The sequence below is a fragment of the Macadamia integrifolia genome, chromosome 9, assembly GCF_013358625.1.
Source record: "Macadamia integrifolia cultivar HAES 741 chromosome 9, SCU_Mint_v3, whole genome shotgun sequence".
In the NCBI taxonomy this organism is placed as follows: domain Eukaryota; kingdom Viridiplantae; phylum Streptophyta; class Magnoliopsida; order Proteales; family Proteaceae; genus Macadamia; species Macadamia integrifolia.
The window spans coordinates 34,819,953-34,834,878 of record NC_056565.1 but is presented as its reverse complement, the minus strand read 5'-3'; the positions used below and the strand labels follow the sequence as shown (position 1 = coordinate 34,834,878).

The window sequence follows — 14,926 nt, the reverse complement described above, 5'->3', positions numbered from 1 at the left end:
AGCAGACAACCATGGCTAAAGCAGCTAAAAAGAAAGAAGGGAAATCTAGGAGAGCTGGAGAAGATTGAGTTGCAGAGCTTGAATGGACAAGTGGCTGTGGTTGTCTAGATTTCAATCGATGGAAGTGAGTTTAAATGGGCTAGTGGGAATCCATGAGAAGGGAGGCGTAACAGATTTTATAGTCGAGCCATCTGGCTTCGCCTCAGTTCCTGTCACTATGAATTGGGCGATCCGATTCCGATTCAGGTAGTAATGATTAGGATCAGTAGAAATTGGAATTGGTGTCAGAAACTTGAATTTTTAATTATAGAAAAGAATAATGAAGGTGAAAAGATGATGAAAGGAGCAAAAACCAACCATAATTAAGCACAATCAATCTTTTCTCACAAGCAAAGAGAGCAGAAGAGCCCTTGATGAAGCCAAATTAAACAAACCCAGGTGAAGCCTTGCCCTGTTTCACTGTGATTTTCAATCAAATTTACTAGTTTAAGCTTATGATTCAAAGATTCACTGAAACAAAAGGAGATCACTATCGGATTCCCTCCCAATGTCTTTGTTTATACTAATGAAAATCACTCTCTTTTAATAAAAAGCACAGGATGGTTATCAAATACAGAGACCTCGATTTGAACAAAAGACACTCATAGAGAAGCTATAATGGAGAAGGGAGTTATTCAATTACAGAAAATTTTCCAGATCTGGATACCCATTTTAAGCCCGAGAAGCTGTCGCATTCAGAGTTGCCTGCATTCGTTCTTAGGAATCTCCCCAGGCGTCTGCAGATCAGGTGGGTAACTGAAATACTCAAAAGACCTTTTTCTTTCGTTATCTCTGTATTTACCCCTCATGTTATCGGAGTGCAGAGCCGTGCTCAAGTTCCCTGTGTTCATCTGGCGACAGTGCTCCAGTTCATCCTCGCTCCTCAGCCATTGGATTGGGATTTAGATTTTGTTTCAGGGTTTCACCATTTCTGAGAATGAATGAGGTTGGTGGTGGTGGTGGTTGTTGCATTTATTGCTTGTACAGGAATTGCAGGTTCAAAACCGCCATGGTTATGAGTGAGCCTTACTTTACACAGGAATGCATCCAGTAAACTGGTTTAACACTCCATGGCAACATAGTTTCAGGTATTAAGATTGGATTGGGCATCTCATCCTTATCTGACCCACCAATTTGATACAAATTCCCCAACAGATTGGACTGATCAGTTTTGTTTTATACCCTTTTCCACCCAACCAGAGCAATGATCGGCTAGGCAACTTGGGAATTGGGATTGGTCCCTTCCTGTGTCAAAGTTTCAAATCCTTATTTGGAGGACCGAGGTCTTGAATGGTCCTGGCCTCCTGGGTTGATCTTAGGTTGTTTGACCCAATCCTGTTTGGATTTCAAATAGGTTAGACCAAACCCACCTTAAGAAGTAGTAACGTGATAGTTGAGACTTGAGAGTCTTGAGACTAGTTGGCCACGAAAGATATCCTTTGTTCTATGAGATCATTAGACTTTAGATGGGGTAGCTCAGTAAGTACTGAGGACCCCGATTCAAAAGCCATTGCTTCTTCCATAACCTTTTTTAAGTAAGAGACGAGAATAATTTATCAACATTATGAACCTTTTAGGATTTGGGTATCATTTCCTTCTGTACTCTTTAAGACTGACTTTATCAACATTTTCAAAAGACACTGATATATCTAAATCGTTTTTAAATAAAAGAGACAATCCATGCTTTTATGAAGAGTTACAATCAGGATTTTGGAAAATAATCTGTTACCAGCTCCATCCAAAGTTGACAAATCTAAAGTTGACAAACACGTCTCATTCATAAGAACCATAAAGAATTATGAAAGCAGGGTTTCTGTGTTGTTTTGTCTAAAACAGACAAAACACTTCTATTATGCCAATCTCTTATTTTGTAAACTAAACAGATTATTGTAAAAACATTCTCTCACACATCTCTTTTTTTTTTATTTTTTTGGGTAACCCATAACAAAATGAACTCATAACATGACATGAAATAAGAACAGAGAAAATATTGATTAGAACAAGAATGATAAAAACTCGGATAAAACAAATATGGAAAGGAAATTTATATAGAGGAAGAAGTATCAAAATGAAGAAACAGTTTGCACAGCACAGTAATACACTAATACACTAATCTTGTAAAAAAAAGAATTCAGATTCGTGGACATGTGTGCAGAAGGCATGGAAAGTTGAAATGCATTAAATTCTCATTTAAGATTCTCACCTAGACTTGGTCACATAGATGAGCTGAAATTCAATGTCATTTAATGTTCTTCCTAAACCCATCACCATTTTTGCACTCTTCTGCAACCCCACCACTCTGTTCCAGCTTTTTATGGTTACCGCAACACCTCGTCTCTATGCCAACACCCACAAAAGCAAATGAATCAGGAAAAGGGTAGCTTTAGCAGCAAATAAGAATGATGAAAGTAGTGTAAAAAAAATGCCATCCATGTCGATTCAAAGTTACAGGTTTCTTCCCTTGGAGCTCCATGTTTTAGAATACCTCTTAATTTAGGAATCCATTTTTCCATGCCGAAAAGCAAGAAAGGAGAGAACTTTACTCACATGGTCCTAGAGAAGAGCTGCAGTTAATTGTCTGGTGGTTGTGTTTCTTGAATTGATATTGCAGAGAAATCATCTTTTTAAACTGAGTCTTGGCGTATTAAGCTTAAGAAGTCGCATACTGGAAGCATTTGCAGGTTTGGATTCCATATCTTTTATGCTGTTTAAACATGGACTGTTAATTAATTTCTTTCATATTTCCTCAACCATCGAATTGAAGAGAAAAGCAAAAAGTTTTCTCATTTGGATCTTGAAGATAGAACATCCAGAAAGAAAATATTCCTGTGAATGTTCTTTTTTCTGGTTAGGGGAAGTAATGAATGATTCTCTCATCTGTGTTCTGTAAATGAATGTCATAAGAGCTAGTTTCTTATTCAAGTTGTAATGCTGGGGATTTCAGTGCAGAAGCTTTCATATTTTGTTTATATGGTTGAGTGGATTTATGTAAGCGGGATCTCCAGCTGTCTGATCAGAGACTTCCTCACTTGGGTCTTGAAGATGAACCCGTGGAAAGCTGGATTTCTTCTCCAAGCTATAATGTTGGTGTCTGTTTCAGATTCATGGTGGGTGGTTTCAGGTTTGGGTTCAATGTCTTCCATTGCTGTGTCTTATGGTGAGAATGGACCTGTGTTTTGTGGTCTGAAGTCAGATGGGTCTCATCTTGTGACTTGCTATGGATCTGATTCAGCTATAATCTATGGAACACCTGCTAGATTTGCATTTTCAGGCCTAACTGCTGGTGACGCATTTGTTTGTGGGCTTCTACTCGAATCAAGCCAGCCCTATTGTTGGGGAAGCAGCATTTACATCCAGATGGGTGTTCCCCAGCCAATGCTGGAGGGAGCTGAATACTCAGAAATCAGTGCTGGGGATCACCATTTGTGTGGTTTGAGGAAACCAAAGAAGGGTAGATTCCACAGAGATATTTCTCTTGTTGATTGTTGGGGCTACAACATGACAGCAAACCATGTGTTCGGTGGTAAGATCATGTCGATTTCAGCTGGTTCAATGTTCAACTGTGGGTTGTTTTTTGACAACAGAACTGTTTTTTGTTGGGGTGATGAATCTAGCAGTGGGGTTATCAGCTCAATGCCTCGTGAAACAAAGTTTCAGGTGATTTCAGCAGGAGGGTATCATGTTTGTGGAATATTAGAAGGTCAAAATTCTAGAGCTTTTTGTTGGGGAAGAAGCCTGGAGTTGGACATGGAAACAGAAACCCCCGCTGCTTCTTCAGATGAAGGAAATGTTGCGTTAGTTCCAGAAGATCCCATGGTTTCTGTGGTAGGGGGAAAGTTTCATGCTTGCGGAATTAAAAGCTCTGATCATGGGGTGATTTGTTGGGGTCGTCTACACATTGGTAAGAGCACCCCAACTCCTAATGGAGTTCAGGTTTATGAGATTGCGGCTGGTGATTACTTCACCTGTGGAGTTCTCGCCGATAAATCTCTCCAACCTGTCTGCTGGGGTCTTGGTTTCCCCACAGCCCTCCCCTTGGCTGTGTCACCTGGGCTCTGCATGTCTTATCCTTGCAGTCCAGGTTACTATGAGTTTGGCCGTGGGATTCAAACGTGCAAGTCACCTGACTCCAGAGTTTGTTTGCCATGTAGCAGTGGCTGCCCTGCTGAGATGTATCAGTCAGTTCAATGCATGCCAAAGTCTGATCGGCACTGTGAATTCAACTGTTCAAGCTGTGTCTCAGCTGACTGCTTGTCCAATTGTTCTTCCCCTGTGATGTCTGGACAAAGGAACAATGGAAGATTCTGGTCACTTCAAATGCCAATTTTTGTTACTGAACTTGTTTTTGCTGTGTTCTTTGTAATTGCTGTGTCCTTAACTGCGTTCTTCTATGTCCGCTATAAACTGCAAAGATGTCACTGCTCTCTGGGAGAACCGAAAGCCAGAAAGAGCAATGTCGGTTGTGCTTCCTTCCACAAAGAGAATGTTAAAGTCCGGCCTGACTTGGAGGAGCTTAAGATCAGGAGGGCCCGGATGTTCACCTATGAGGAACTTGAGAAAGCCACTTGTGGATTTAAAGAAGAGTCTATAGTGGGAAGGGGTAGTTTTTCCTGTGTATTCAAGGGGGTGTTGAGTGATGAGACAGTGGTTGCAGTTAAAAGGGCGATTAAATCTACAGATCTGAAAAAGAATTCGAAGGAGTTCCACACTGAGCTTGATCTTCTCTCAAGATTAAATCATGCCCACTTGCTCAATTTACTGGGTTACTGCGAAGAAGGTGGGGAGAGGCTTCTGGTGTATGAGTTCATGGCTCATGGGTCTCTGCACCAACACCTCCATGGTAAGAACCCACGCCTGAAAGAGAAATTGGATTGGGTGCGGAGGGTAACTATTGCTGTCCAAGCTGCTCGAGGGATTGAATACCTGCATGGATATGCTTGTCCCCCCGTGATTCACAGAGACATCAAGTCGTCAAACATACTTATTGATGAAGAACACAATGCCCGAGTTGCTGATTTTGGTCTGTCATTGCTTGGCCCAACTGACAGTAGCTCACCTTTGGCTGAGCTACCTGCAGGTACATTGGGATACCTTGACCCAGAATATTATAGACTACATTATCTGACAACCAAATCTGATGTCTATAGCTTTGGTGTCCTACTTTTAGAAATTTTGAGTGGCCGTAAAGCCATTGATATGCAATTCGAAGAAGGAAATATAGTTGAATGGGCTGTTCCACTGATCAAAGCTGGTGATATGTCAGCACTCCTGGACCCTGTGTTGAAACCACCAGCTGATCTCGAGGCATTGAAACGAATAGCAAATGTGGCATGTAAGTGTGTGCGAATGAGGGGAAAGGAGAGGCCATCAATGGATAAGGTGACAACTGCCTTAGAGCGAGCCCTTGCGCTGTTGATGGGGAGCCCGTGCAATGAACAACCAATCTTGCCTACGGAGGTGGTTTTGGGAAGTAGTAGGTTGCACAAAAAGTCATCACAAAGGTCTTCAAACCGATCAGGTTCAGAGGTTGATGTTATTGAAACTGAGGATCAAAGGTTTGAGTTCAGAGCTCCTTCATGGATAACATTTCCAAGTGTTACCTCTTCCCAAAGGAGGAAATCTTCTGTTTCAGATGCAGACATAGATGGGAAGAATTTGGAAGCAAGAAATTTGGGTAATGGAGGAGGAGGTTGTGATGGGTTGAGGAGTTTGGAGGAGGAGATTGGGCCAGCTTCTCCTCAACGAAATTTGTTCTTGCAGCATAACTTCTAAGATTTCCAGAGAAGCTCCAGTGGATGAATACTTAACGGAGGAGGGAGGTTTCGAAGAAGAGTTTGATTTATTTCTTAATCTAATATGTTGGCTGTCTTCTTGAATTTTTATCTAATCTTGGTTTTTGCTATTGCTTCTGTGTTGGGGACAAAAATGTAAGGTAGAAAGGGGGATAAGTTTCTGTTTTACTGCTCTTGTGCATTAATCTTTGTAACCTTTTGGCTGTAAACTCTGTATGAAATCCTAACAAGTTTGGTTCTGGATTTTTTTTCTTTCGGTGGTTTGCAGTATCATCAGTTGGTCATTCCTCTAATACATGGCCAGAAAACTGGGTTTTTAGTCTGTATTAACAGAAAAGTTCAAAAAAGAGGAATACGAGTTTCTTATTATTCTTCTTCTTTTTCTTCTAGGGGAGGAAAAGTACTCTCATCTTTCATCTTTTCATTTCTCCCTTTCCCCAAGTCTGTGTGGACTTTTTTCCTATTTCGTTACCACTTTTATGGATCCATTTAGTCAACCCCATTAAGTTGGGATAAGGCTGAGTTTGTTACTGCTGCTCTAGGGGGAGGAAAGATGAGATAGGAGATGAGGGATCATGTAAAAGCTGAGTTCAACCTCCTGAAGTTGCTCCCCCACTCAACATATGGTATAACACGAGGGAAAAGTTCTCTGAGCCTGAGGCGCACTGCATGCGTCTCACATGGGGATTATAATATTAGTATATTTTTTTTAATGAAAAAAAAATAAAAAATAAAAAAAATCATTGTAAGAGAGTGTAGGGAACCCTAATTGCTCACAAAACCCTCTCCCATAACAGAAATATTTGTGATTGTGTACTCGTAATTTCAAATAAGTGTTATTATCCATCTACTTTTGCACTTCTATAATCTTCTGATATTATTTGATCATTACTTAATCATAAGTAAAAATAAAAATATGTTATTTAAGATTTCAATAATCAAACATTAAAATGTAATTTAAAGTACTCAATGGTTCTGAGCTAGAAATGTTCTTGGTTTGCTTCTAACTCATCACAAATACCTCAAGAAAACTATGAATAATTTTCAGTTTTATTCCTAATCTCATAATACTTTTTCATTAGTTACTATGTTTGTTATCTCAAACCTATTGGACCAAATGTTTCCAAATTCATTTCATGAGCCCTATTAAGCTACTCAATGACCACCGAACAGGCTAACACGGATGGCTATACAAGATTTTGCATGATCAGGTTGTTCTTCTATTTGATCTATGGAGCTTTTATTTTAGAACTTTAATGGCTTCCATCATTCAAATGGTCCCAATTGAAACACAAAATTGCAATATGGGAAAAGATTGTCATGAGTGCGGATCAAGTCCTCGTACAAGAATGATTCTCGTACGGTGTTTGACTTACACTTGGACTCCACTTAATCTCTCTCTTCTTTTAATTGGTTTTTATTCTAAGTGGAGTTCAAGTGTAGATCAAACACATTCTCGTATGAGGACATGATCCGCACTCGATTGTCATGACATCAGTGTATAGATTCTTGCGCACGTCCTCACATCTCATCTTGGATTCTGCACACACTCTCTCTCTCTCTCCTTATTAAAACTGCTACTAGATGATTTGGGTTCCCAACCCTTTATTGGTGGGAAATGGTACTTTGACATCGTACCAAACCTTCTCCCCTGTAATATTTTGCTTGATTTGATTTTTTTTTACCTAATTAGTGTAGTGGTACGGATCATGTTAGGTACCTAATTTCTTAAATAGAGACATGATATTTCTATGGCATTATTTTGTGTTATTGTAATAATATGTAGCCAATAAAATGCAAAACTATTGGACATGATAACATTTTAGGGTGCATTAGATTGGTAAGGTAACTACTTTCTAATAAAAGGCTATCCTCTGGATGACATCAGGTCTTTTCGTTATAATCTATACTTAATAGGATTTTTTTTACTACACCTAGTAAAAAAAATTGTAACCTTAATTTTTTACCTTTTTAGTTTGACATTTCTCTCTCCCTTCCCCAGTGAGAGTAAATATTATCATTTACATAAAAGCGGATTAAATATGGTATAAAAATGACTTTCAATTTTTCGAAAACTCATTTTTACCGCTGAATTATGCATCATGCACAATCTCCAGACATGTTGGAAACAGATACCCTCATATACAGGTATATGAGGGTTTGAATAGTTTACCCAAAAAAAATTTTGAATGTTTTATTCTCAAAAGTTATTACTGTAGCATTTATATACAAATATTCGATTATCCATTTACATCCTTAAGTTAAGTCGAGACCTTTCCCTATTTTGCACAACCCTAACTTTGAAACCTATTAACATGGATAAACCTTGCCTAACAGCCTTAGTACTACACACCAAAAAAATAATAAATAATAAATAAATAAACCTTGTTATTTGTTGTTAGTTGGCCGGGACCCTACATACCCATTCTCTGACACCTACAATAAGTGTTGAGAAATAGGTGACTGTACAGGCCAGCCAAATTCAGGTACTAAATTGAAGGGGATGGGGATCTGCCTCATGTTGTACATGTCATCAACTAATTAATATATATTTTTTGGAGAACGAATCATTGTTTAAGTTGCAACACAACCCAAGATTTTCATGTCTTAAATTATGCCATGACAATTGTTTGAAATAGAAAAAGTTTACGCAGGTTTGTAAAACAATGATCATCTGGGAAACAAACAATAAAAAAAAATAGAGAAAAACTTACATGAGAATATGAGATGACATATGATTGAGATGTTGTACAAAATATGAAGCGTCTTTTATAGGAACGTGCCATTTATTCAATGGTAATGGTAACAGGAAAGACCATCAAATCGTGAATTGAATTTGATGCTACATTTAGTATGATTTCTTGAAATGCATAATACATCTGGACTCATCACTATTTATTTAACGTATATTTATTATTTCATCTTCTTAACCACAAAATTTTACGAGTCCAAACACCAACACTATCACTGGCTTTTTCAGTAGAGCAGGGCCAGCACCTTCAAACTCATTCTTCATAATCAAAACTTGTTCAAAGATGTGTTTTTTCACTTCTTTTTCTCCTTTATTTGACACCAGATTAATTCAAATTCAGAAACATAATGGGGGGCGGTGAAGCCTACATACCACTAAAATTTGGGCCTCACCTGGTCTCACATGCTAGATAGTGCTCGCTGACCTGCTTTCACTCGCCCACAATTCAATCCAACAATTCTTGTGAAAATTTTGAAATGTAGCACTTACATTGAGAATGTTTAATACGATCATAGTTTGTCTAGGCAACTTCGAAAAGAGGAGGAAAAAAAAAAATTTGGGGGGGTGTGTTGGGAGTGGAAGGTGGAAATTTGGAATCCAAACTCAACAAATAAAGATAAAAATTTTAGGCTTTGCCTTCTGGTCCACTTTCCAACTATGACATACTAGAGAGAAAAACATGTTATCCCCAGAAAGTGGTTCATCTTCACCGGTAAAACTTGAATGATACGCATTCCATGAGATCCCCTGATTATCCACAAATAGAAATTTTGAAAACATAGCAATATTATTGAAACAATTCAAGTCAAATGAAATATCAAAACATCAATGCGGGTCAGCAAAATTTTACAGTGAATAAGAGGTGTCCTTAGGATTTGGAAGTTTGAACTATGCCTCAAATTTAAAGTTGATTGCCAGCAGCCCTTTTCTGCAAACCATGGCCGAAAGACAAACATCCTCTTCCTCGTGTTCTTTTTGTCCAGTTTTTTGCAAGGAGCCTGTTTTCATGTATGACTTCCACTTCATAATTCAGGACGGGATGGCTTTATTAGTCAGATCTTCTAGATTCACTGTCACCTCTAAACCCATGTGCAGGAGACCAGTAATCATCGCACGGATATCATTTACCAAGGAGCTAGCAAATGCCTGGAAAATATCAGTAATAGCTAAGTACTGACTTATATGGAAGGGAGGAAAAGAAGGAAATAGCTTCTTGATACAGGACAACCACAAAGAGATTCATTTAAAGCAAGATAAACTCAGTACAAGCAGTGCAAACCCATTGGTTACTAGCAGTCACAGCAACTGTGCTCTTGCTCTTAGGTCCGGCATGTACGAAGAGGAAATCAACATGAACATGAAGAAATAGCTTACCCTACTATTGCAAATAATAATGTTGTCCAAAAGACACGCCATTGAGTATCAATAGGTCGTGGCAATTATGCTTGGCTTGGCATAACAAACCCTTTATATCTGCCACATGGCTACCTATAAAATTTTAGCCAATCTTAATTATATACTGGAAGAAGGCTAAGGGGAGAAGGAAGAATCCCTTCACCACTGGTGAACTCTCATCCCCTACTGTCAAGGTCAATGACAACCCTCCCTAGCCCAATAAGATTGGACATATGTCATTAGTGAAGGGATGTCTCCATCTTGGGCGAAGGAAAACTGGTCCATAAGTCAAACGAGATAAAAAAGATGGACCATCAAACATACATGGGCATAGTCCCATAAAAGTGGGCCAAACGAAGCCAGGATAGACTCTACCTATCTATCAGTCGAAAATTGCCACATTATTTGGCACATGGCCCATATTGAGTGGGCTGTTGCACCAATCCTGCACAACAGCCACTGCACCATCTTTTTTATGACAAAAATTAGCTTGGAAACTGATAAATGCAAATGCTCCCTAGGTTATAAAAGAAAAGGCGAAATTAAAAAGAGAATACAAACCAACCTGATAACTGTGACTTTCCTGGAAGTAGTTCTCATGCAATGTAGAGAAGCATAGATCAAGCAAGAAGCAAGGTCGATATTTACAAGAAAACCAAAAAGACTGAAAACCAGCAGAGGAAACATAGCCATATAAAAAAAAATTGTGTCTAGTATGACACAGAATCGAACGTTTATGGGTTAAGGAGATTGCTTGTGCATTCTGATGAGTGGTATTGGCTCAAAGCGCAAGTCGAGAACAACAAAGACTGTAGGCTGTGAATCAGTACAAGGGAACCCTCTCTACACAGAGATGAGGAAAATATGTCTTGCAAAGGAAAGTGAATGAAAACACTCAAATCAATGAAGATGCATCTCCTAGAAAACCTACCATGTGGCCATGACCAAAAGGTAGAAGTTCCAATTCAGAAAAATCACTCTGATATCCTTGAAATTAACCATGCACCCCTCTGTCCAGAAGGTTAGTAAAAGGAATTTTGGAGCTACAAAACACACCTGATGAGCTGAATGATAAAACATGGACTCAAACAGGTCCAAAAACTTGGGTTTTGACAGGAATCACTTAAAAAGTTTACTACAAAATCTCTGCTAGTCAATACCTAATGCATAGGACATACACAGAGAGAAACATAACATTTCCCTACGTTGTAATGTGGGTATAAGGGTAGAACTATCCATAGGGGCATATTTGTCATTGAAATGTCTTAAAACCCTAACCCTACTATTATAAATAAAGGAGGGCTTGGTATCAATTGACACAAGTTACAATTTCCCAAATCAACACCCTACAATTGGCACATTTGTGAAGAAAGCTCCTCCAATGTCGGCATGTATACTGTACCTCACTGGCATGGAATGCAGTTAAAGGCATTCAATCAATGACAGTTGATTGTAAGAACATTTATTTCTACATAGCACAACACACTACACCATTTTCGACTTGTTTTCTCCCTTAACAGGCAGAGTCTGATGACTAGAACTGCATTCAAATTTAAGGTACAAATAAAAGAGACGCGTATAAAAGAATTTTGTCCTTTCAGATTTTAAATAGGGAGTTGGCCGTGCTGCATTGGATCTTGCAACGGCATTTTTTCATGCATTAAATACTGATTTACCCAGATTACAAAACTCAAGTACCACCTTGCTTGGTTGTAACAAGCATATATACTAGACCTGGGTTTCAAAACCTATTTTATGCATTTATGGGGCTGGTCCAATCTGACCCAAGAAGAACCAGGTCCAAACCTGGGGCGTCAGTTCAGCTGGTTATATAGGAGTTTGTTTTGTTCAGGATTTTATTTTGTAAATTGTTATTTATCATTAAGTTGTTGTCAGCAAAGTAGAGAATCAGTCCAATTTTATTTCCATTTTGAGTCCAAGATAAAGTCCAACTCTGTTTTAGATTTTGATTAGGATTATGAGTTTTTTGAGTCTTTAAATACCCTTGTAACCATCGCATTAAAAAGACTGAATTTGATTCTGAGTTTTAGCTATTGTTAAGCATATGTGGTTGGTGAGTTCTGGTACGGCTGATCATCGTCCTCCTCTAATTCTTCTCTTAACCTTGCATTCTTCCTATCAGGTGTGTTCTGTCCATACTTTTCCCGACATATTCTTCTTCTCTCTCACCTCTCATCTCACAAAGGGATACCCTATTTTTTGAACTAATTTCATTCTGTTGGCATCCCTCTCCCTTAGTTTGTCGTTACTTATTATTTTCTTCATCAGTTTATACTCTTTATATAACATGCTCTCTTTTTTTCCTTTTGCCACTACCTAAACCCTGTTTAAACATAGCTTTTCTCCCCTGGACCTTGTAAGGAGACTTAGGCGATTCTGCTTCTGCAGCCCCAGACCTGACTGAGGTTGTTGGAGTGAGTTACGGTTCATTCTTTATTTAGGTTTTTACTTCTGGTCCATGTTTATTCGTCGTGAAGAAGAAGACTCTTCTTATTCTGTTTTAATACCGTATCTTATGCTAATTACCATTAAGCCCTCCAAGTTCTAAGTTTGTTTTATTCATTTCCCCTTTTATTGTTGACTTCCATAAATATTCCCTTCCTTAAACTTTTGTTCTCCTTTTGGCTAAGACTCAATTGTTCAATAAACTTACAGTATCTGCCATTGTTTCTTATATCTGGCCTGATTAACTTGGGTGGGCCCATAGAGATTCAAGGTAGGTGGACTTTATTGAGCTCCCAGTTTCTATGTGGCAGGAAATGGTGGACATTGGTGGGTCCATGTTATAGAGGATCATGTACCCATCTCACAAATAAATTTACATTGCAATAAGAGTACATAATGTAGGTCAAATGTAAACTTACAAGAATGTTATAAACCTCTAATGTGAAATAATAGAGCATGTGTGCGACTTTCTCCAACTTTAGAGACACTTTTAACTATATCACATGCAATTTTCTATTGAAATTTAACCAGTGAGATGGCTGAAAAGCCATCTGTAACATATACTTATCTGATTGCCAACCAATAGCTTGCCAACTGCCAAGTGCAAAGTTCACCAATCCATATGAACATTCTCAGCCCCCTAAAATAACAACAAGTATTCGACCAAGAAGTTCTACCTTAATCTCTGGCATTTTCCTTACTGAGGTGAAAACAGGCATGATTCCTAAATCCTTAAATGTTCCTAAAATCATCTATCACTAGATGGATACGTCTGACCAGGTACTTCCCTGTCAGTATTTTAGTCTGTGAAAGAATTTGAAGTCATTTATTTGTTGTATGAAAATTAACCATAGGAAATTTTGTTTTTTAGAACCTGCTGTTAACTCTATGACATTCATATTCCTTCTAAGCCTAGAAACACTCAGTAATATATGTTGAAAAGCATACCTTCCTGTCTTCTTTCTTTTGATGTTCAACAACTTCAGAAGGCCATTTGCTCACCAAATTTTCAAGTTCAACCGCAATACCTGGCTTCATTTTGTCAGGCAGATTCTGTTGCATGCATAGATTGACATTAAAGATCTGAACTCTCAAATTAAATATATAAATAAATAGGATGTAAAAATATAAGCTCAATTTCCTAAAGTGGAGAAGGGAAAAAAGACTTCAAAGAAAATTCTGCCAGCCCTTCCACATCTGGTCCCAAGCTAGATAGAGAAGGGCTGTGCTTCAAGTTGGCAGCTGATTGAATCTTTAGCAAAATCATTTGGTAATGAACCCTCAAAATTTATAGCGAGCCAAGGTAGCCAACCCAAGTCATTGGGTTAGGTTTCATAAAATGGAGTTGTGATAAGAAAAAACTAGTGAACACTATCTTCCCCTTCACTGCAATGTCCTTATAAGAACATCCAACCAAAATATCAACATGATGTTGTATAATTTCCAACCCACTGACAATAAGTGCAAAAGGCTTGTGCAGGATGCGCTCCTTATATATCCATCACTGATAACAATTAATAGATATAAACTTGAAATCAATTACCAAAACCCATCCGTTTTTATATTTTAGCTTAGAAAAAAATCTGGTTCTTCCCTAGGAATCAAGCTACTATCAAAGATGGTACTTCAGTAAACTAAGGAAACATAAGTAACAGTCTTTTTTCTCTAATTCCATATTATCTGGAAGACTAGTGATTTTTACTCCATTCATTAGTAAGCCAGAAATGTTTGGTAGCAGTTTAAATTTAAATGCCAAAGCTAGATAAAAATCACTATTGGTCATCTTGAATGTGATCATGAGAAGCTTATGGTGCACAAAAAGTATCCCTAATATTTAGTATAAAAGAGCAACTCTCTGGAAAACCCCATTTCTCGTAGTCTAAACCAAGTGGAAAATAATAGCCACCTGACTGAGGGCTTGAATAACAGCAGCAGCACTCTCAGGCTTACGTTCAAGTAATAAACCCTGCAACGAATTAGCAAAATCAAACATCCATCAAATAGTTCAGTTAATGAAACAATGGAGCCACACAAAAACAAGAAAAAAAAAAAAGATTTGATCCTTTAATCCCAACCTACTTTTCATTATTAGTTCTATATAACTAAGTCAATACTGCTCCAATCCCTTTATTTCCACAGGCAAGTATATAACCACTCATTTTACTAGTTATAACAATGCCATGCAGATGCAACTTTCGGCCAACATCATATTTACAAATTTACTTTAAGAATTTCCATTCTTATTTTAACTTAGTTATGCTTCTTCTCGATAAACTCACAAATATGCATACTTCAAAACAGTAATGCCAATAGAAACAGAAGATGATAAAGTGTAATGGATTTGCGGATAGGATGCAGATGCTGCATTGTGAAATAGGAACAGAGTTCTTCATTTCTGAATGTTCAAGACAACCCAAAATTCAGTTATTTCAACTACATCGAATGATCTTTCAAATTGGTCAAGACTTCCAGTTTATGGCCG

General features: G+C 38.1%; 2 protein-coding genes across 4 annotated transcripts in view; one reads left to right on the top strand and one right to left on the bottom strand.

The window, feature by feature from the left end:
• The first annotated feature begins 286 nt into the window (after positions 1–286).
• Positions 287–6,083, top strand: LOC122089318 (serine/threonine-protein kinase-like protein CR4). 3 transcript variants are annotated; one of them, XM_042658950.1, is made up of 2 exons: positions 287–438; positions 599–6,083. In XM_042658950.1, the coding sequence occupies exon 2, from the start codon at positions 2,968–2,970 to the stop codon at positions 5,809–5,811; it is 2,844 nt and encodes a 947-aa protein (XP_042514884.1). In that variant the 5' UTR covers positions 287–438; positions 599–2,967; the 3' UTR covers positions 5,812–6,083. The 3 variants fall into 3 exon arrangements, with proteins under 3 accessions (XP_042514884.1, XP_042514885.1, XP_042514886.1); XM_042658951.1 differs by lacking the exon at positions 287–438 and having other exon boundaries at positions 507–787; positions 864–6,083; XM_042658952.1 differs by lacking the exon at positions 287–438 and having other exon boundaries at positions 508–2,720; positions 2,984–6,083.
• Positions 6,084–9,351: 3,268 nt separating this feature from the next.
• LOC122089305 overlaps positions 9,352–14,926 on the bottom strand; it is a 13,048-nt gene continuing 7,473 nt past the window's right edge. Inside the window, exons 9-11 of the mRNA XM_042658915.1 lie at positions 14,351–14,410; positions 13,393–13,497; positions 9,352–9,729 (exon numbers count right to left, since the gene is read on the bottom strand). Of these exons, the coding sequence (XP_042514849.1) occupies positions 9,613–9,729; positions 13,393–13,497; positions 14,351–14,410 (282 nt within the window). The 3' untranslated portion in view covers positions 9,352–9,612. The remainder of the gene's footprint in view (positions 9,730–13,392; positions 13,498–14,350; positions 14,411–14,926) is intronic.

What these genes read in the sequence shown, in the direction of transcription:
- LOC122089318 (XM_042658950.1), top strand. Translation starts at nt 2,968, where the DNA reads ATGCTGGGGATTTCAGTGCAGAAGCTTTCATATTTTGTTTATATGGTT.